The 22,871-nt window shown below is 44.3% G+C and overlaps 1 protein-coding gene across 3 annotated transcripts in view; it reads right to left on the bottom strand.

Annotated features, from left to right (window-relative positions):
* Window positions 1-19,829: 19,829 nt before the first annotated feature.
* LOC144780839 (uncharacterized) overlaps window positions 19,830-22,871 on the bottom strand; it is a 28,666-nt gene continuing 25,624 nt past the window's right edge. For 2 of the 3 annotated variants that reach the window (XM_078659334.1, XM_078659333.1), the window contains exon 3: window positions 19,830-22,804. In XM_078659334.1, the coding sequence (XP_078515460.1) occupies window positions 20,207-21,595 (1,389 nt within the window). In that variant the 5' untranslated portion in view covers window positions 21,596-22,804 and the 3' untranslated portion in view covers window positions 19,830-20,206. The remainder of the gene's footprint in view (window positions 22,805-22,871) is intronic. The other variant, XR_013600788.1, reaches the window with a different exon arrangement.

Genomic DNA, 22,871 nt, shown 5'->3' with positions numbered 1-22,871 from the left:
ACAGACAGCAACACAACAGACCCTCCGCACACCATCGACCAAGTCTCTTTGCTAGCCTGGACAAGCGTGAGCATCAATGACACCATCAAGACCACAAGCACAATCCACTCCGGCTCTCCGTCAGACCCATTCCCGCACCATGTCTTCAACAGAGCAAGCAGCACCATCGCACCCCACCTGCGCAACGTCATCAATCTCTCCCTCGAGACTGCGACCTTCCCAGAGATCTAGAAACACGCCGAGATCAACGCCCTACTCAAAAAACGTAAGGCAGACCCAAGAGACCCCATGAACATCCGGCCGGGAAACATCATTTACTACGAAGGCATCCCCACGCATAACGTTTACCACGGTACACTTACCACGCAAACGTTTTTTCAACGTGGGTGCCTTCCACGACCGTCTATACCACGAAATTACGTTCAGCGTGGGTTGGGGGGAGACGTGGTATTCCGTCCAGTCGTGCTGGGGGGGGCTGGGGGAGGGTTGGGAGGGGGGCTAGGGGGGCTGGGGGGGCTGGGGGGGGTCTCCCCCCCAAAAAATAACAACAATTAAGGAGCGAGTTAGATTAAAAAAAAAAACGCTCTGTGGTATTAATGAAGTAAAAGGAAAGAGCCTCCCCCAAAGACGTGCAGTGTACGTCAAAAAAGAAGTCCTTTATTTATTTTGGAAGACGTGTTTTGACGCTTGTTTCCATGGTAGATGGAAGTAAGGGCTGCTGGAGAAAGACGTGCAGGTAAGACGTGGTACAATCCTTCGTTGTAAATTCCAGCGTGGTAAAGCCACTTGCGATGTAAAATTCGCGTGGTTATGCCATGCGTGGAACTTGAAATCGTTGAAAAATCATATATTCCATCCGGCCCATCTCTCTGCTCCCCTTCCCGGCCAAGGTCATCGAGAAAATCACGTAGCCCAACTGCACGACCTCAACATAATCTCCTAAGAACAACCACCGGTGGGAGATCCTCCTCCCACCTCGCCGCGAAGACATGGAACACCCTCCCACTGAGCCTACGACAGACCCAAGACCTGCTGACCTTCAGGAGGATACTCAAGACCTGGCTGTTCGATCAGTAGCGGCACCCCCCCAGCGCCTTGAGACCCTCGCGGGTATGTAGTGCGCTTTACAAATGATTGATTGATTGATTGATCGATGGCTTAAGGTCTTTTTCCAAGCAGCGCATGCTATCAGTATTAAAAGAGAAGACATGCTGTGAATACATTTGAGGACGTAACCAGGTTTCAGTCAAACTGTAATGTAATATTAGATGTTGAGCAAACAAGTTACAGCCTTGAGCGTTCGCTATTGCTAGTTCGCAAAATAACTTCCGAAAGCGGGTACAGATGAATATGGCAGCTGGGGCTCCGAAGTGTCAGAACTGTAGGGCATTCGATTTCTTTCACTGCATTGCAGTTATAGAGCGGATTAATGCTCCTATGTTGGGTGCTGAAGTGCTTGCCTCGCCGTGGGTAGCTCACCTCATAGGGCGTGTACTGTGAAGTGCGTTGTCTTTAAAACAAGGCAATGTTCTGAGAGACAGCCATTTTAAAGTCAGGCTGTTTGAGCGCGACAAAGATAATAAGAGAAGAACCAGCATGAAACTGGCCAGGCACATGTAGTTCTGTATGAGGGGCCACATTGAGAGCTGTGCAAGCACTGGAAAGGCAAAACATCCCAAAAAATTCTGCTTCAAAAGTGGATGCAAACAGTAAACAGTAAAGGTTCCATACCTTCCATCTTGCTTTCTACATAACAATTGGGGTGTGGTTGGGTCTTGATAGTGAGGCTAAGGAACTACTTTAACCAAATAAATGGCCTGGATCTGTGGACTCTGCCCAGAATATAACTACAGAGTTCACAACGGACATATGTTGGCAAAGTGCTAAAGCCAGGTTTACTCATCAAGGCTCCAATGCCATGGTTAGAAGGTGCCCAGTGTCCCATCCCTGGCGGTGCAGGGTGGGTGTTTCTGCCTCAGAGCATTGCACACCTTGTTGAGGGTTAATTGTCAAGGGTTGTTTTATAGCACTCGCTAACTGAGCTGAGCCTATTTCAAAACACTCGGGGGCCTATTTACAAAGCCCTTGCCCCACTTATGCGTCACTTTTAACATGGGAAAAGTGATGCCAAAGTGGCGCAAGGGGCTTGTAAATCAGCCCCTCAATGTTTACAGTTACAAAACCATAGGCATAAGGAAATTGAAAGACCTAAGATACTATTCCATTCACATTCAATAACCAAGGTTCTTTATTTGTAAACCAGACTCACCCAAGATAGCAATAGCAAGCAAAGAAGGCTTCCCCCAGGGTGCTGTGACTTAGACACAGCATAACAAATTATTGTCAAATATAAAACTCTTCTAGAGACTAGGGGGCAGATTTATGAGGCCCTTGCGCCTCTTAGTGACGCAACGGCGGAGATGCGTCACGTTGTAAAGCCCTGCGCCATAAGGAGGCGTTCCTGCGCAGGGGGGGAGGAGGGGGGCGTTCCTGCGCAGGAACGCCTCCTAAAAGTGGCTGAGTGAAATCTATAAGATTTCACTCAGTCACTTTCTACGTCAATTCCTTACGCCTGCTTGAAGCAGGCGTAAGGGTGACGCACCATCCATTGTAGGGGTGGCCCCTGTGCATTGCAGGAGTCATGTCGCACTTGCGACACGACTCCAGCAATGCGCCGCCCGTACGCCGGAAGATGCGTCACGCATCTTCCCTGCCTTGCACCATGGTGTGCCGGAGCAGTGGCGCACTGTGGCGCACATTAACTGGCGCATCCCTGGGGATGCGCCAGTTAACATAAATCTGCCCCTGGGGGCTTACTTTAAAACGCAGAATGGAAGGAAACCCTCAAAATAACTCCACAACTCATTGCCCACTTAAAGTGCATGCTTCCTTTTCCCGAAACCCAGCCTGCGCCCGACCCCTACCACGCAGGCACCAATGCAACCCTCAGTCACACCACGGACCACACGTTTTGGCCCCTGGGAAAACATTTGCGAGTATCCATGTCCTAGATCTTCCGAGACAGTCTCTGATGTAGCAAATTATGCCCGAGTATCTTGATGGTTTACAATGTATATTTTGTTACTTGGATAACTCGAGGGCTCACAGGGCTGAGTCCATGTTAATTCCTAAGTTTCTTTCTTCATTTGAAGTTAGTTGTGTTCCCAATTATTTGGGTCAGATTGTCACTAGTTCATATACATTTTCCAGTCTCCATATATTAGAATCTAAGGGCGTTATTTATGAGTCCTTGCGTCACTTGTACACTGCCGGTGCGTCACTTTTTGTGACACTGCGGCAGCGTAAAAAATGTGCCTTGTTGCACCATATTTACAAAGTGACGCATCTAGTTAGATGCGTCACTTTGCAAACCCCTGCGCCACATTATACCTGCCCCAGGTATAATGTATGCAAGGGGGACGTTCTGATGCAAAGAAGGGTCATGGAAGTGACGCAGTGAAATCTATGAGATTTCACTGCGCCACTTCTAGGACACAAATGCGTCAATATCTTACGCCTGCCTCACAGCAGGCGTAAGACTGACGCGGGCTCTATCACATGGGACCTGCCCATGTGAAAGTACACATTGCTGCAGTTGCGTCACTTTTGTGACACCCTCCAGCAATGCATCACTTTTGCGCCATTCAGATACGTCAGAAATACTGACGTATCTGTAACTCCTTGAGACATGATGCGTCATACTGTAAATATGATGCATCAATCATGTCGCAAGGAGGGCGCAGTGAAAAGTGACGCATCGCTGCTTTCACGCAGCGATGTGTCACTTCTCATAAATGAGGCCCTAAGTTTTTGATGTGTTAAACTTGAGGTGGTTCTTTATCATCCAGCGGTCAGCAGCTGTGAGGCAATCACCTTGTTTTGAATGTTAGGTTTTTTCAATCTATGGAATATCTGTGTATCATTAGCGTACGTTTAGCAGGTAAAGTTAAAGGCTTGATAATAATAATAATACAGAGTTTTGTATAGCGCGATCATCTACCTCACGAGGAGGTGTCCCGGCGCTGTAAGAACAAGATGTCATGACTGTAGGGGCATGGAGGAGGGTGGCAACTAGCGTGGCTGGGTGAACAGCCAGGTTTTCAGCAGATGCTTGAAACAGACTTCAGTTGGGGCCTGTTGAAGAGCATGGGGGAGCGAGTTCCATAGTGTCGCCACGTTGGCCGAGAATGTTCGTCCTCCCAGTCGGGCTCTTTTTGCTCTGGGAACTACAAGTCTAACATAATTGTTGGATCTGAGGGAGCGAGACTGAGTGTACCTAGGTAGTCGATCTTTCAGGTAGTTTGGGCAATTACCGTAAATAGATCTGTAAGCCAGAGTAAGTGCTTTAAATTTTATTCTGCTTGCAACTGGTAGCCAATGGAGGGAGAGGAGATACGGAGAGACTGAGTGTTTAAAAGGAATCCTCATTAAAAGTCTCTCAGCCGCATTTTGGACCAGTTGTAGTTGCTGTATAAGGTGCTTTGGTAGGCCCAGATACAGAACGTTAGCGTAATCTAGCCTAGATGTAACTGTGGCGTGGATTATAGTTTTGCGGCAGCTAGCTGGGAGAAGCCGAAGGATCTTGCGTAGATTCCTCAGCTTACTCAAACAGCAGCCGGCAACTTGCTGGATGTGTGATACAAAGGACAACTTGTCATCCCACCGCACCCCTAGATTTTTTGCTGAATGGCTGGGCGAGGGGGCTTGTCCCATCTCTACCGGCCACCACAAATCCGGTGGTGGAGGGGGGGTTTTGCCGAAGAAGATCACCTCTGTCTTATTAGCATTCAGTTTTAATTTATTAGTGTTCATCCAGCAGGCCACGTCTTGAAGGCACCCCTTAAAGCTCAGAAAAGAAGCCTCTGACACTTCTGAATATGGGAACACCAATTGAGTGTCATCGGCGTATGAAATTGCCTTGATCCCCCAGTTGGCAATCAGCGTGAAGAGTGGAGCCAGGTAAACGTTAAATAGGAGTGGACTCAGGGCCGAGCCCTGTGGAACGCCACAGCTCAGGGTTTTAGGTGTAGAGGAGACGTTCCTTAGAGCCACCTTCTGAGTTCTCTGGGTCAGATACGACTGTAGCCACTCCAATGCCTGGTCCTGGATACCTATCTCCGCCAGTCGTGCCAGCAGTATAGCATGGTCGACTGTATCGAAGGTGGCCGACAGATCCAGGAGCACCAGCATCGCTGAATCTCCCGAATCCATCGACCACCTCACTGACTCTGCCACCTCAATTAAAGCCGTCTCAGTGCTAAATCCGGGTCTAAAACCTGATTGTGTCTCGTGTAGAATTTTATTGTGCTCAATAAATTGATTCAGTTGACGCTGGATGGCTTTCTCAAGCATTTTGCCTGGTGCTGCAAGGAGAGAGATCGGACGGAGATTATTGAGATCCTTAGGGTCTCCATTAGGTTTTTTTTTTAAGGGGAGGAGAGTGGCATGTTTCCAGATATTCGGGAACACCCCCGAAGAAATGGACAGATTCCATATGTGCTGAATGGTGGGGGCCACAAAGTCTGCTATGCAACTCCACAGTTTAGGGGGACAAGGGTCGTCCGGCGAGCCAGATTTGCACCGACTTAGTTCGCGCTTGACTGTGTTTAGGTCTATTAGATCGAATTGTGTCAGAATAGCACGGTCCGATATTATACCTGCTATATCGGATTTTACCGTGGTCTTCTCTGGGCCAAAGGACTCGTACACTTTCTTAATTTTTGAGTCAAAAAAGTCCGAGATGCTATTACAAAACGAGATTGACGGGGAAACTTCCCTCTCGATGCATATAGGTTTGAAAAATGATTGAACTATTTTGAAGGTTTCTTTACTTGAGTGTTCCGCTTGATGAATTGAATTCGCATAGAACTGTTTTTTTGCTTTTCTAATGGCTCTATGCAGTTTTTTCAATGCATCCTTGTAGCGAGCCTTCTCAACAGGATCATACTTTTGCCTCCAGAGTCGCTTCAGCCTTTTGCACTCCGATTTTTGCGATCTGAGCTCCTGAGAGAACCAGGGGGCAGATGGGGAGTCTCGTTTAGATATAGCGACTGTTGCCGGAGCAATAGATGTTATCATGTTCCTGATCCAGTCATTAAGTAGTAGGGCGTCGGTGTCGGCATTGGAAGTAAGGGTCGGATGATTATCAGCGAGAGCTGGTCCCATCAAAGCTGGGGTCAACTTGCTCCATTGTCTCTTCATAAAGGAGCACTTACTTGCCGCCGGTTTGTCAGCCGTTATTTTAAGTAGAAATGGTATCAGGGAATGGTCTGACCAAGTCAAAGGTAACGGCGTGTCTGCCACCACATTAGTGATGTTGGAGAATATAAGGTCGAGCGTGTGTCCCGCTCTATGTGTGGGGCCCTCATTAATAAGTCTAAGGTTGGCTGAATTCAGTGTAGACCTCAATAAGTCTGCCGAGGGACAGTCTGCCCTGTCCATGTGAGTATTAAAGTCACCGACGGCAAGAAACTGAGGGTGAGAGAGGGAACTCTGAATGATAATATCCATCATAGTGGTCAGGATGGGCTCTTCTCCCCCCGGGGGACGGTAAATAACTAGTCCCGCCAAGGATAACTGAGCTCCCACCTGGAAACAGAAATGTAGTCCCTCTAGACCCTGAATGGACGTGGGGGCAGAGGAGGTGAGTGTGAGCTGTTCTTTAAATATGACAGCCACTCCCCCTCCTCTTTTATTGCCTAGCCTGTTGGAAAAGCACATTTTATACTCAGGGGGGATAGCCAGTGCAATGGTGGTCATGTTATCATCATTGAGCCAAGTTTCTGTTAAAAACAACAAATCCCACTGGTGTCCCTCCAAAAGCAGCCAAATGTCATCTGCATGTTTTGCGAGGGATCTACAGTTCAGAAGTCCCGCTCTCAGGTCTTTACTGATCGGTGGTTTGGGTTTAATATGCCCATCAGCCCTCCTGCTGACCGGTAAGCCTAGCGATGAACCGCAGGTAATACAGACATGGGGAAGAGGGGAAGATCCAGGGTCTATGCTGTGGGCGCAGGTGTCGGCCCAGGTGTTTAGGGACCATAAGTCTTCATGCGACCAGACAGTTCTATCTTGGAATGCATTTTCCCTGGCAGCCTGCCCAGCCCCGGTCGCGGTCTGGTCGCGGACGGGCGCAGACGGGCTTGCCTTAGGCGCGCCTTCGGCGCGCAGACGGCGCGCCCGCTGCGCTCGTCCGCTGCGCTTCCGGAAAATGCACATAATAAGTAGTGGTAAGTAATAGGGAGGGGGCGTGGCCAGGCGTCGGTGGGCGTGTCCTCGGTGTCCCGAGAATGGCGGCACCACAACAAAATATCCCGCGGCTGCCTGTCAACTGCAGCACGGTAAATGCCCAGGGGAAGGTGCAAGTATTTTAGTTTTAAAAAACACAAGTTACAACACACAGCTTTAAATTATTAAAATGCAGCGTAGCAACCCTCCCGGCTTCCGCCTCAGGAGGTCAGTTTGTTCAGCTTGATGAGTTCTTGGAGTGCAATGATGGAGAGGCTAAAAGGCAGTGGTAAGATGACTCACCCTTAACCCCTTCCACGCTCATGACGAGCTGGGCTCGTCATGAGGTAGCCTCCTCGCACGCTCATGACGAGCCCAGCTCGTCACGTAAAGTGCGATTTAAAAAAACTCAGCGTACGGGCGGAATTCCGCCCGCACGCATGCGGTTAAGGAACTGCGTCCTTACTATGTTATGGTGCAGAGGAATAGAGGTATCGATATGACGCTTGATCTGTCCACAAGGTTGGAGTTGATCCAGTCAAGGTGGTTTCCTAAAAAGCCAACTTCCTTCAATCTATCTATGGTGGATTGTGTCAAAGGCTGCCAATGGGTCAAGAGTTAATAGTGTAGCTCCCCATTTCCGAACACTATCATTTTGGGTCATTGAAGATGGAAATTAAGAAGGATGTAAGGTTTGTCTGTCTGAAACTATTAAGTTCCCTTCCCGTAAGTTTAGGATTGTGCAGAAAGTTGTTGCAGTTTGTTTTCCAATAATCAGACCAATCAGTTTGGCCCCCAATTGTTTTGGTCAATTGGATTAGCATTTGTTTTTATTAATGAATGGTCCTATATTAGATGTTTTAAGTTGTGTTTGAAATATGCTCATGGGTAAATAGCTGTTGATTCTCCAGTGTTGGATCTTTCATAGATTCACATGCATGAATCATTCCCAGGAGTCTAGCAGTACATACAAAGCAGTAAATCAAATATTTTACACTGAAGTTAATCCAAAAGACATTCACTTTAATAGCTCGTGTGGGTTATTAGAAATGGCCCAATGTCAAACCAATCAGGCGACAGCACCCTGTAGAACCTTCACCACAGGCTATCACCGTATGCAAAAACGACAGTAGATATTATCTATGTGTAGAACACGTGGAGACCGACTCACACATTCTATGTGTCTGTCCTGCGTACAAGGCCCCCCGGGAAAAATGGCTAAAACCGTTATGTAAAAATATAGGCGCTAGGTCCAGTATTACCGCTCTAAGACTATTGCATACAAATACAAGTGAGCTGTGCGTAAAATCAACTGCTCATGTTTTTAACCAGTAGCCAACAAAATGACAAAATGACAAAGTCTGTACTTAACCTGTTGGGCTAGTACTATCACATGGCTAGTAATGATGAACGAATGTTGCAGCTTTTGTATAATTATAGTTGTAGCAATGGATGCTCACAGTCATCGAATACTGTATATGTATTTGTGCTACCTGGACAAGAAATAACTATATCATGTACTCCACCTCCTGTCTCTTTGGTCTATGTACATTCTGATTTCATTTAATTAATTGTACATTATCATGATACTTTTATGAAATAGAGATACCTCTAATTTTAAAATTATTTTTATGGAGATAAGAACAGTTTTATGGTTTCTCTTTTTTATATAATCAAGCTTGTATTTAATATATATGGGCTTGAAGCTGTTGAACACCATTTGTGAATTTATGTATGTATGCCCAGTTTCATGGTCAAAATAGGTGTATATTACCTCTCAACTGAATGTTTTATGTATTATTGTGAATGTCTTTTATGATCTTGGTGATCGAAATAAAGATTATAAACTGAACTGAACTAATGTTCAAGTGAAAATCATTATCAACTGCCTCCGCCTTGTTTCTAAAGACGCTGGCAACGCCGTCACATAGTGCTTGGTGAGGTAAAGCAGTAGCAAAGGAAGTAGAGTTTTTAGCTGAGTTTATCTTATCAGTAAAATATCAAGTTTTCACTTTAATACTTGTATTTTTATGCTCTTGAAAGAGTTTTTTATATTTGCTCTTTTCCATTAGATTATAACTATTTCTCCATGTTCTCTCCTGCCTAGGGCATCTTGTTTTAATTCTCGAAGCTTAGGACAGAACCAGGGCGCCGTTGGTTTGGCTCTGTGACTTTTTACTAGTTTTCGAGGGGCCAGTTCTGAGACTGCTGACCTAATCCAATCCACATACTTAGAATTATCAGCATTAGGTCGGTTAGTCAAAAAGAGAGTCAAAAAGTGACGCCCATTGCGTCCGACACTAATGCAAGAAGTTCACCATCTTCGTTTGTCACAAACACTTTTTAAACTGCAATTTAAGGCAATTTAACCAATGACTAAGCCTATCCATCTGGGATCACTATCAGTGTGGTGGGTGACTTATACTTCAAAATGCACCATTTTACAAGACTTAATTAGTACATTTTATTGGTGCAACCCGAAACACCCCCACATATATTTCTATTTCAAGAGCATTGACAATAGTTTTTTCAAAAGGCTGCATTTTCTAGTCTCTTTAAAAAATGTTCTTGAAAGACATATGCACTCTTAACTCCTAGGGGCATATTTACAACGTAAGGTTGCAGCACCGCACTGCAAGCAATTTTGCTGCGCCGAGCTGCGTCATTTTAAAAACACAGGGATGTGCCGTATTTATAGGAATATGATAAGCCCCCTGTGCTCTCACCTGCGCTACAACCGAATGCAGAATGCAGCACTGTAGGGGGGTAGGATCTGCTTTCATTGATACCCACACTTTTTTCCAGGTGTCAGTGTCTTTTTAGGTCGAGCTGGCGTTGGAGCGCGAAGCGCTCCCGCCAGCGAGACTATAGTCACCTTCCTCCCTGTCAAGGGAGTAACAGCTGTGAACGAGCCCGATACAGACCTGGGTACGAGCCGACCCAGGTCTGTGAACGTGCTTCAAGGTTGAGCAGCTTGTGCACGTTTGTTGGACGTCAGGCGCTGCAAGCCCGCCAGACCAATTATCCCAGCATGAAACTCTACTTCCTGAGGCGCCACAAGACCAATTATCCCAGCAGAAGTCTCCACTTCCTCAAGCGCTGCAACAATTATCACAGCATGAGACCCACTTATCACAGCATGTCAACAGGCGCCCCAGGCTGCTGGAGCACTCAACTATAATTAATGTGCAGTTGAGTGCTCCAGCAGCGTGGGGCGGCTCTCTGCATGCTGTGATAATTATCACTTTGGGGCCTCATGCTGTGATAATTAGGGCGGCATGCTCTATTTGCAGCACTGAACATTTTCAAAGAAGGCGAAGCAGTGACATTCATTGGAGACACTCACCCTCACGCCCTCACGCCCTCACCCCCTCACCCCTCACACACCTCCTCACCCTCACATATCTCCTCACCCTCACCTTCACACCCCCTCACACACACCCTCACATACCCTTACCAGCACCGCAAAACACAACACAACACAGCACAGCACAGCAAAACACAACACAGCACAGCACAGCACAGCAAAACACAACACAACACAGCACAGCACAGCAAAACACAACACAGCACAGCAAAACACAACACAGCACAGCAAAACACAGCACAGCAAAACACAGCACAGCACAGCACAGCAAAACACAACACAGCACAGCAAAACACAGCACAGCAAAACACAACACAACACAGCACAGCACAGCAAAACCCAACACAGCACAGCAAAACACAGCACAGCACAGCAAAACACAACACAGCACAGCACAGCAAAACACAACACAGCACAGCACAGCACAGAAAAACACAGCACAGCACAGCAAAACACAGCACAGCACAACACAACACAGCACAGCAAAACACAACACAGCACAGCACAGCAAAACACAGCACAGGACAGCACAGCACAGCAAAACACAGCAAAGCACAGCACAGAAAAACACAGCACAGCACAACACAGCACAGCACAACACAGCACAGCACAACACAACACAGCACAGCACAGCAAAACACAGCACAGGACAGCACAGCACAGCAAAACACAGCAAAGCACAGCACAGCAAAACACAGCACAGCACAGCAAAACACAGCACAGCAAAACACAGCACAGCACAACACAACACAGCACAGCACAACACAGCACAACACAACACAGCACAACACAACACAGGACAGCACAGCACAGCAAAACACAGCAAAGCAAAACACAACACAGCAAAACACAGCACAGCAAAACACAGCACAGCAAAACACAGCACAGCATAGCAAAACACAGCACAGCACAGCAAAACACAGCACAGCAAAACACAGCACAGCACCGCAAAACACAGCAAAGCAAAGCACAGCACAGCAAAACACAGCACAGCAAAACACAGCACAGCACAGCAAAACACAGCACAGCAAAACACAGCACAGCAAAGCACAGCACAGCACAACACAGCACAGCAAAACACAGCACAGCAAAGCACAGCAAAACACAGCACAGCACAGCAAAACACAGCACAGCACAGCAAAGCACAGCACAGCAAAACACAGCACAGCAAAACACAGCACAGCAAAGCACAGCAAAACACAGCACAGCAAAACACAGCACAGCACAGCAAAACACTGCACAGCACAGCAAAACACAGCACAGCAAAACACAGCACAGCACAGCAAAACACAGCACAGCACAGCAAAACACAGTAAAACACAGCACAGCAAAACACAGCACAGCAAAACACAGCACAGCAAAACACAGCACAGCAAAACGCAGCACAGCAAAACACAGCACAGCACAACAAAACACAGCACAGCAAAACACAGCACAGCAAAACACAGCACAGCACAGCAAAACACAGCACAGCACAACCAAGCACAGCACAACCAAGCACAGCACAACCAAGCACAGCACAACCAAGCACAGCATAACCAAGCACAGCATAACCAAGCACAGCATAACCAAGCACAGCATAACCAAGCACAGCATAACCAAGCATAGCATAACCAAGCATAGCGTAATAAAGCACAACAAAACATAGCATAACAAAAAATAGCATAACAAAAAATAGCATAACAAAACACAACAAAACATAGCATAGCATAACAAAACATAGCATAGCATAACAAAACACAGCATAGCATAACAAAACACAACATAGCATAGCATAACAAAACACAACATAGCATAGGATAGCAAAACTAAACAGAGCATAGCATAACAAAACAAAGCATAGGATAGCAAAACAAAACATAGCCTAACAAAACATGGCATAACAAAACATGGCATAGCAAAACATATAATAGCATAGCAAAACATAGCATATCAAACACAACAAAACATAGCATAGCAAAACAAAGCATAGCAAAACATAGCATAGCATAACAAAGCATAACAAAGCATAGCATAACAAAACATAGCATAGCATAACAAAACATAGCATAACAAAACATAGCATAGCAAAACAAAGCATAGCAAAACACAACACAACACAACATAGCATAGCATAACAAAGCATAGCATAACAAACACAACAAAGCATTGCATAGCATAACAAAACAAAGCATAGGATAGCAAAAAAACATAGCATAGCATAACAAAACAAAGCATAGAATAGCAAAACAAAACATTGCATAGCATAACAAAACATAGCATAACATAACAAAACATAGCATAGCATAACAAAACAAAACATATCATAGCCTAGCAAAACATAGCATACCAAACACAACAAAACATAGCATAACAAAACATAGAAAAACAAAGCATAACACACACAACCACACACACACAACCACACACACACAACCACACACACACAACCACGCACACATAACCACAACCACACACACAACCACAACCACACACAACCACACACACAACTATCTATCGCCCTCACTCTATCTGTCTATCGATCTATCGCCCTCACTCTGTCTATCGATCTATTGCCCTCACTCTGTCTATCTATCGCCCTCACTCTATCTATCTATCGCCCTCACTCTATCTATCGGTCTCAGTCTATCTATCTAATCGCCCTCACTCTATCTGTCTATCTATCGCCCTCACTCTATCTATCTATCGCCTTCACTCTATCTTATCGCCCTCACTCTATCGCCCTCACTCTATCTATCGCCCTCACTCTATCTATCGCCCTCACTCTATCTATCGCCCTCACTCTATCTATCTAATCGCCCTCACTCTATCTATCTAATCGCCCTCATTCTATCTATCTATCAATCTATCTATCGCCCTCACTCTATCTATCTATCAATCTATCTATCGCCCTCACTCTATCTATCAATCTATCACCCTCACTCTATCTATCTATCAATCTATCTATCGCCCTCACTCTATCTATCTATCGCCCTCACGCTATCTATCTATCGCCCTCACTCTATCTATCGCCCTCACTCTATCTATCTATCGCCATCACTCTATCTATCTATCGCCCTCACTCCTATCTATCTATCTATCTATCTCGCTCACTCACTCAATCTCTCTATCGCCCTCTATCTATCGCCCTCCCTCTATCTATCTATCGCCCTCACTCTATCTATCTATCCCACTCACTCTATCGCATCACCACAGCATAACTAAGGGGCACAACAACATCACTATGCGCTACCACAGGATCATTGAATGCCACAGCATCACTAGTCGCCACCACAACATCTCTCAGCCCCACCACAGCATCAATCTGTGCAACCATTTACCAACAACTGGGTCAAATATGATCTCTCCATGTTTCAAGCTTTATTACAAATGTCGCAAAAAGAGGTTAGTATTTCACTTCTGTTCTTGGATTTTCGTCACAATAAAATACACTGAACATATTCTTCACAAAAGTTATTTACAAAAGTTTAAGCTATTGCCATTATAAATTACAATAACTTTTATTTAAGTATTAATTATTAAAAAAATTCAAAGCCATTGTTATTTGTAATATCAATACATCTAAGTCACGTGAATACAACACATATTGCATTACAAATGCTATAGGTGTCACAAGTTATAACTATTGGCATTGTAAATGACAAAGCTATTATTTTTGCTATTTTCAAAACCAACACATATATAAAAAATGTGTCATTTAAAATACCAATAGCTCAAACTTTCCTAATGCGAGACCTTATGCATTGCAAATGCTTGTTTTATCTAGTCTGCTGGGATCCTGCTAATCAGAACCCCTGCAACTGTGCGATCACCTCTGAAATTGGTTCTGGTAAGTACTTTGGTGCCTCCACAATCGGCTACTGGTGTACCCTTATAAGTCCCTAGTATATGGTACTGAGGTACCTAGGCCATGGGTACGCCAGGGGTCTCCCATGGGCAGCAGCATGTAATATGCCACCCATGGGAGTCCACTTAAACTGTGACTACAGGCCTGCCGTTGCAGCCTGTGTGAGTTTGTGCTTGCACCTTTCACAACATATATACGTTTCCTTATATCTGAGGTTACTGCACTTAAAACATATGTCACCCCTATGGCAGGCTCTTCAGTCCCGAGGGCAGGGTGCTTCTTCCAACATTGCTCCTTCTCTCTTCTACACGCCAGTTTCGGCTACCAGGGCTTGTTGGTGCTCCTGCCAGACATCGGCCACCTACTCACCGACATACAACGTGGGACACCTCATGCATGTCTCTTGGTCTTCCTCTGCGTCGCCTGGTCCTTACAGCTGCAGCGACAAAGTCACTGTTGACTCATCTGAACCTCCCGACATCGGTGCGCATTGTGTCTTCGTGCTTCCAGGTCACTCGAGTGGCATAGACTCTGTCCCCTCTGCTTGCAGGTTCTTCACTTGCAGAATCTACCCTTCTGGACTTTTTCACCGTCTTCACCAGAGGCATTTACTTCTTAGTCTTCCATTGTCGTCTACAGAGGTTTCCGACGTCTCTTCACCCCTTTGCACCTGGCTTTCCTGGTGTAGGTAACCTGGTTCCCAGGGCATCCAAGGGTGGGGTAGCTTTCTAAACTTCCGTCTTCCAAGGGAATTTTTCAGCGTCCTCTGGGAAGGGTCCTTCTTCTGCAAAACTGCAACCACAACTTCTCCATTGACTTCCTTTGGTTACGTAGCTGTCTTCCTATTCTGCACAAGCCTCCGTGGGGTCCTGTTTACTTACCTTGGGTGGTTCCTTGTTTCCCCAGCTCCTGTGGGTCTTCCGGTCCTAGTCCAGTTCCTCCTTGCAGTTCGCATTCCACTTGTTTAATATATGGTTTGGTCTTCCCCTAGAGGCCACTGTATTTTGTGCTACTTACCTGATTGCATTTGAAGTATTTGTGTGTATTGTGTTGATATCTCTGTGTAGGAGTTATGCTGATGTGTTAGTGAGTGTTGTGTAATGAATAGAAGTATTTTGATATAAACACTGTGGGGAAGATTTACCAGCCCCTTGCGACACATTTATGCCGCTGTTGTGTCACTTTAATGACGCAGCGGCAGAGTAAACAATGCGCCACATTTACAACATGATGCATCTAGGGAGATGCGTCACGTTGTAAAGCCCTGCACCACATTTAGGCTATCTGGCTTTAGGTTTAAACTTATAATAACTGATGAAACCCCACTGAAAGGAAAATAGCCATCACCGGTGTAAACATATAAACACTGAAAAAACACCTTTTCAATCATAAACTAAGTGCCAATCAAAGAAAGCAAAAGATGGAGTGAAGGAGTCATTTTTATTTCTTCCTTAAGGGGCCAAAGCAATGTAACTTTGTTATACGAGGCAGCATCAAGAAAGACAGGGCTGACATTATTCTGCTTGAGTTTTGTTGTTTAGGGATGTCACTAAAACATTGTCTCTTCTTCCATCTGCTTTTTTCAGTTTTGTGGTCTTTGGTCTAAAGATGCAATGTTTAGAAGCATGTTTTGGGTCTTATTTAGTTATTTTATAAACTGTAGAGAATCTGGAAATATCTAAATCCTATTTGATATTTTGCCTATATTTGATTTCACTGATAGGGAAAATGGCTGGTTTCATAAGAATCTTTGCTATTATGTACCATCACATTTACCCACAGACAGAGAATCGGTGAAATCCTTTGATACATCAGCCCCCTTTTCTAGCGAGCCAGTATTGTTTGTAAGTGAATTGTCAAACACACCAGACTTTAAACATTCAATGATAGATGTAGTGACAGGTATGTGTGGAAAGAATGTTGTCTCCAAGCATCTGAGATAGTGGTGAAAACATGACACCAGACGTTTGGTAAACATGGAACACGGTGTCACTTGGAATGCTGCAGAAAAACGTTCCTACCAACTTCAATAAAGATCGGAGTGATATTGTTTGTATTTGCAGTAATTCAACTACATCTATGAAAAAGTACCTGAGCTGTAGTGCTTCCCTGTAAGAGATCCTTGTCACTTGCTAGACGGTATGCTGAACGCATCTTTACAATCTTCAGAGCCAATGAAGAATGCTATTAACCATTCTGTCCATTCCGGTGCAGTAAAACGTATTTGGACCTCATATACCTTGTGCACATGCTATCTAGACACAGGCATCAGTGCAGAAAGCAAGCAATAATTAAAATTAAATTCAAATTCCATTAACACCAGAAAAACACAGTTACTGCTGTTTTTAATGGCACGAAAATGTGTAACAACCGATTACCAGTTTTTTCAAGGTATTGCACAAACTGAAAAAAAATCCACCAGAATTGACCAAAAATAGAAACTGAAAACAGGAAAACCTAACCACATTATACCTGCATCAGGTATAATGTATGCAGGGTGGGCATTCCGACGCAAGAAAGCCTCGTAAAAGTGACATAGTGAAATCTACAAGATTTCACTGAGCCACTTCTACGACGCAACTGCATCAAAACCCCACGCCTGTTTGAAACAGGCGTAAGGGGTGACGCAGCACAATAGGTATAGGCCTTCCTGAGCACTGGTGGAGTTGCACCGTGCTTGCGACACGACTGCAGCAATGAGTAACCTTTGCGCCAACAGATATGTGATGCAACTGTCAATCCTTGGGTCATGGTGCTCCGCATTGCAAATGTGATGCATCCATATGGTGCAAGGTTTTTTTGCACGAAGCAAGTAAAGTGACACATCTCTTCTAAAATGCAGAGATGCATCAGTTTCTTGTAAATCTGCCCGTGTGTTTTCTTTTTATGTAACCTACACTACAGATCAAACTGGTAAAACAAGTTGGTTAACACTCCTTCAAGATAAGCCTGAAGGCTACTCTCCACAGCTACCACTTTGAGAGCTCAATGGTAATCAAAGGCCACTTAAATCACAATAAGGGCTGCCTGAATTAGTGCAAGGTACACCACTTATATGTGTGCACCATATACTAAGCCAGCCTCCTACACATACAGATTAAAATGGAGGTGATTCTGTCATTGGTGCCATCAAAATAATTTGCATCCATACCTTGCTACTCTAGAGCAAATCCTGCCATACTTACTCTCCCTGGCTAAATCACGCCGTGTTTATTCACTGGTGAAGGCCCATCTCTTCGCCATATCTCGATACAGATGCTCACCTAAGGCTTCCTCTCTGTGTTTCACCAGAATCGTAAAGCAGCTCATGAAAGGGCTCTTCCGAACCTTTACTAGTTAGAGCTCCTCCTCCGGAGTGGCATCTCAATGTAGTTCTATCACAACTGATGAAGCAAACTTTTGCGCCCATCCATAGGGCGGACATCAGATTTCTAATGTGGAAGGTTGCTCTTCTCCCCGCTCTAACATCCACCAGGAGAGTCAGTGAAATAGACTTTTACTATCAAGCAACCTTATCTACGTTTCACAAATGAACTTTGTGGTCCTCAGAACGAACCCTAAATTCATCCCTAAGGTTCCGTCACAATTCCACCTAAACAAACCTGCTATTCTCAGAATGTTCTTTCCCAGTCTGGCCATGCCAGCAGAACAAACTCTGCTTACTCTAGACATTAAGATGTGTCTTAAATTCTAACTGCAAAGAACTAAGAATATCCGTAGGACTGACCAACTTTTCGTAGGCAAGGTCGTCAAGGCACTGCAGTTACTAAGGCGACCATTGCCAGATGGATGGCAGTTACAATACAATTTTGCCATGACAAAGCAGGCAAACCTTTGGCAAGGACAGTTACAAAGCATTCCACAAGAGCAGTCTCCACCTCAGCTGCTATGTTCGCAGACATTCTAGTGGAGAAAATCTGCAGGGCTGCAATGTGGAAAAGCATCCACACGTTCACGTAGCATTGCTGCCTGTAATCAATGCAGCGTAGTGACGCAGTCGTAATATAGGTGTTACGTCATTTATTCCAATAAGGTGAGCCTCTTTCTATAGAGGTGTTTATTTATGTTTTAAAAAGACCTGTTTCTTATGTGATTTTACTGTTTGACTATTGAAAAAGTTTAACTTATTCAGTACTTTTAATAGGAATGTTTATTCTGTGTATCTATACATTTAGATACATATGTTTATGCTCGAGTATATTCATCAGAAATATGAGTTTGTATTAATATTTTCATGTGATGTTAATGTTACCCACCATCCGCTAAGGTTACTCACAGTTGTTTTAATCCTGCTTGCTATTCTAATTCAAGCATGTGAATCTATGAAAGATACCCCAATAATGGATAATGAAATAAGTTACTTACCTGCAACTGCAGTTATCCAGTATTGGTATCTTTCATAGATTCACATTCCACCCACCCTCCTCCATTGAGAGGCTCCCCTTATACTTCGACATTACCTATTCACACTTGTGCTGGAAAATCTGAGGGATTCAGCCTCTCCTGGGAAGGTTCTAGAGGGTGCTAACTACTGATTGGTTGTATCCAATGATTGCTCTTTTTTAAAAAGGAGGCAGATAAGCTATTAAATTCAAGGCCTAATGCCATGATAGACAATGGAAACCTTTCATACTGCTTTATTTTTAGTACAGTGGGACTCCCACATCGACGAGGAATGATTCCAAGCATGTGAATCTATGAATAATACCAATACTGGATACCTGTGGTTACAGGTAAGTAACTTATTTCTTTTGGTGAATGCCTCCTCCCCTGCTGCCAGCCCCACCAGCTTGGTCACACCTCAGGATGTGTTTTTTTGCCCCTGAACAAATGTACGTGAGCACCCATGATCTATCAAAAAGTCTACTATAATCCCTATCACATCATAATAACTTTGAACCTCTGTATAGGTCTATGCTAATGGATATGCGGTTGCAGTTATTGTCAATAAAGTCCTTCTCTTGTCCTGTTCATGGAATAGGTTATTTGGGTTTAAATAGGCTTTAGCCTATTTGTAATATGGTAATTGCTTTGTACATCCAACTGACATGTAGATTTGTGCCACGCCCACTGTTCAGGATATGATACTCACTTAGAGCCTAGAGTTTCTCACATTCAATCACAGAGTTCATCTCCATTAGTATTCGTGTCCTGTAGCTCTCTCTGCTTACATGTTTTATCATAAATTTACGCGAGATCACCTCCCACCCAATCAAGTAATTTTTTTGCCCATTTGCAAACCCACATCCTATTCTAATAACTGTAGATATTTGTTTACTGTTTACAGTTACTTTATAAAAAACAACATTACTTATGCCAAAGAGATTGCCCATCTCAAAGTTATGGTCTCCAAATTAGAATCATTTTAATACTGATTTCTCACAAGGATTTAAAGACTCCAAATTTTTTTTTTATTGCATACATGTCTTTGCAAGAACAAATATTTCAAAGTAAAGTCATGATTAGTTAACATGTAGCTTTTAAAAAAGATTTAGTGACAGTACTCTTTGTGATTCCTTATGGATCGGTAAGTTGTCCCCTCTGGGTGCCTTTAACCCCTTCCAGGCTGATGACGAGCTCACCTCGTCATGAGCGTTACCTACCGTGCGCTCATGACGAACTGAGCTCGTCATGAACCGCGGGTTTTTTAAAACCGCCGCGCACAGCGGGAAAAGCCGCCGCAGCGATGCGGTCAAGACATCTCATCAATATGGTTTCTATGTTGCAGCATTAGCCGGCTCTTTTGTTTGAAAGCCCTATCACACTCAGTAGATGTATTTGGCCTTAGCGTGATCTGCGTGATGTCTCTTTAAAGAGCCCCTTGAAAAGTAAGCTTTGTCACATTCAGAGCATTTGTATCGTTTCTCACCGATGTGCGTTCTTCGATGTAACAACAACTGTGCCTTTGTAATGAAAGCCATATCACATTCAGTACATTTATGGGGTCTCTCTCCTGTGTGGCACTTCTGATGCCTTGAAAGATGACCCACTTGTTCAAACGCTTTGTCACACTCAGAACATTTGTACGGTTTCTCGCCAGTGTGGTATCGCTGGTGCACAGTTAGAGTGCTCTTTTTGATAAAAGCCTTGTCACATTCAGAACACTTATATGGTCTAAAGCCTGTGTGGCATCTCTGATGTAGCGACAGCTCTCCGTGGACCCTGAAAGTTTTCTGACATTCACAGCACTGATACGGTTTCTCGCCCGTGTGCCTTCTCTGATGTACGATCAGGCGTGAATTTGTAACGAAAGCCATGTCACATTCAGTGCACTTATACGGTTTGTAGCCAGTGTGCTCTCGATGATGTAACACTAGCTGTTCCTTTCTAATGAAAGCCTTGTTGCATTCAGCACATTTGTACGGTTTCTCGCCAGTGTGCAGTCTCTGATGTAGCTTAAGGGCTAATTTACTAATGAAAGACTTTTCACATTCACAACATGGGTAGGGAGTCTCCCCCGTGTGAAATTTGTGGTGTGTTGTTAGATGACCCCTTTGCCTGAAAGCTTTGCCACACTCTGTGCATGTGTATGGTTTCTCGTGGGTGTGATATCTCTGATGCACCATTAGCAGCCCTCTTGTACTGAAAGCCGAGTCACATTCAGTACATTTATGTGGCTTCTCGCCAGTGTGAATTCTCAAATGTACTGACAAGTGACCCTTATGGGAGAACGCTTTGCTGCAATCAGAGCATTGATAGGGCTTTTCCCCACTGTGGGTTCGTTGATGTATTAACAGAGCTGCCTTTTCAATAAACGTCTTGTCACATTCGATACACGTATAAGGCCTCAGCCCGGTGTGGCATGCCTGGTGTCTCTGTAGAGTGTCTTTTCTACGGAAAGAACTGTCACATTCTGTACATTTAAACAGTTTCTCGCTGGTGTGGACTTCCTGATGTCGCGATAGCTGGGACATTTTCTTGAAAACCCCGTCACATAGAGGACAGTTAAATGTTTTACTGCAGGATTCATTTTTCCGATGCCTTCTCAGATTACCCTTTTTAATGAACATCTGATCACACCCACTACACTTATATGGTATGACTCCTGTATGGGTTCCATGGTGCTTCTTCAGAGAGACCTTTGTACTAAAGTTTTTGTCACATTCATGACATTGATATGGTTTCTTGCCATTATCATTTCTTTGATCGTCCATCAGTTGTTTTTCTTCAATGAAAGCTTTTCACACTTCGTATACAGATACGGTGTCTCCCCGTTTTAGTACAGCGATAGCTGCCGCTTTAGACTGTAAGCCTTGTCTCATTGAGAATATTTATGTAGAATGCGCACCACTATGGTTTGCCTTCGGTTTTTAGCCCTCTATTTATAATGAATGCCATGATAAATTGAGAACGTATCTAGTTTCTGTCGAGCGTGATTTCACTGATATAACATCAACTGTACTCAAATGCAAGCCTTGTCATACTCAAAGCATCTGCAGTTTCTCACAAGGGCGAGTTCCCTGACGAATCATCGGCTGACCCTTTCTAGTGAGAGCCTTCATACAGTATGTTTATATGGTTTCTGCCCAGTGAGGAACGTCTGATAACAAATTAACCTTTTGCACAAGAGCCTTGTAACATTCAGTACATTACTCTGATCTCTCAGTAGTGGGACTTCTCTGATCTAGGATTATATGTTAGTTTGTTTTGTAAGCCGTGCCACATTCATATGACCTCTTGTTGGTGGGACGACTCTGGTTCTGACCAGCTAGATGTCTTTTTAGTATGAAAGCTTCGTTACATTCAGTGCATTAACAGGGGTTCTCCGCTGTGGGATTTATGACGCTGTGACAAACGACCCTATCTCATGAAAAATGAGTCACATTCACCACATTTATATGGTTTCTTGACGGTCTCATTTCTCCTATGTATCTTTAGTCATATCGTTGTAACAATGTCTTTCACATGACCAACATAAAAAAATTCCACCCATCATCTTATTCATTACATTTAAGGACTCTAGTAGGTTATTATTCACGGTGTGAATTTTGTGTTGCCCTGTTACATTTGTTTTACAGAACAATGTTTTACAATGAATCACCAGGTTGGTTCCTCAGCTAGAGTTGTTGTATTTGCATTTACTGGGAAATGTCCATCACAATGTGCTGCAGTAGCTTGTCTACTATGGTCACACAGGATAAAGATGTTAATGGCTCAGAGTTCACTGGTACGGTGTTATCCAATTCACTGGACATGGATCTCCACTGCTGCACGTTGTACTCGTCGTTTGCAGCAACACACCATTCCAATGATAGAAGCTCTTTCAACTCCAATAACAAGTGTGGACCTTCGATGACATTTCCAAATTGTTTCCACTTTTTTCTGCGCTGGTGTCTTCAAACTGGGATTGGATTCTCTGTTGCCTGTGAATATAATAATGGGTAATTAACCATCAAAAAATGTATCTCTGTTCAGCACTTACACAGCAAT

The sequence above is a fragment of the Lissotriton helveticus genome, chromosome 9 (assembly GCF_964261635.1).
Source record: "Lissotriton helveticus chromosome 9, aLisHel1.1, whole genome shotgun sequence".
Taxonomy (NCBI): domain Eukaryota; kingdom Metazoa; phylum Chordata; class Amphibia; order Caudata; family Salamandridae; genus Lissotriton; species Lissotriton helveticus.
The sequence above is the reverse complement of the archived record's forward strand: the minus strand, read 5'-3'. Positions and strand labels throughout refer to the sequence as shown.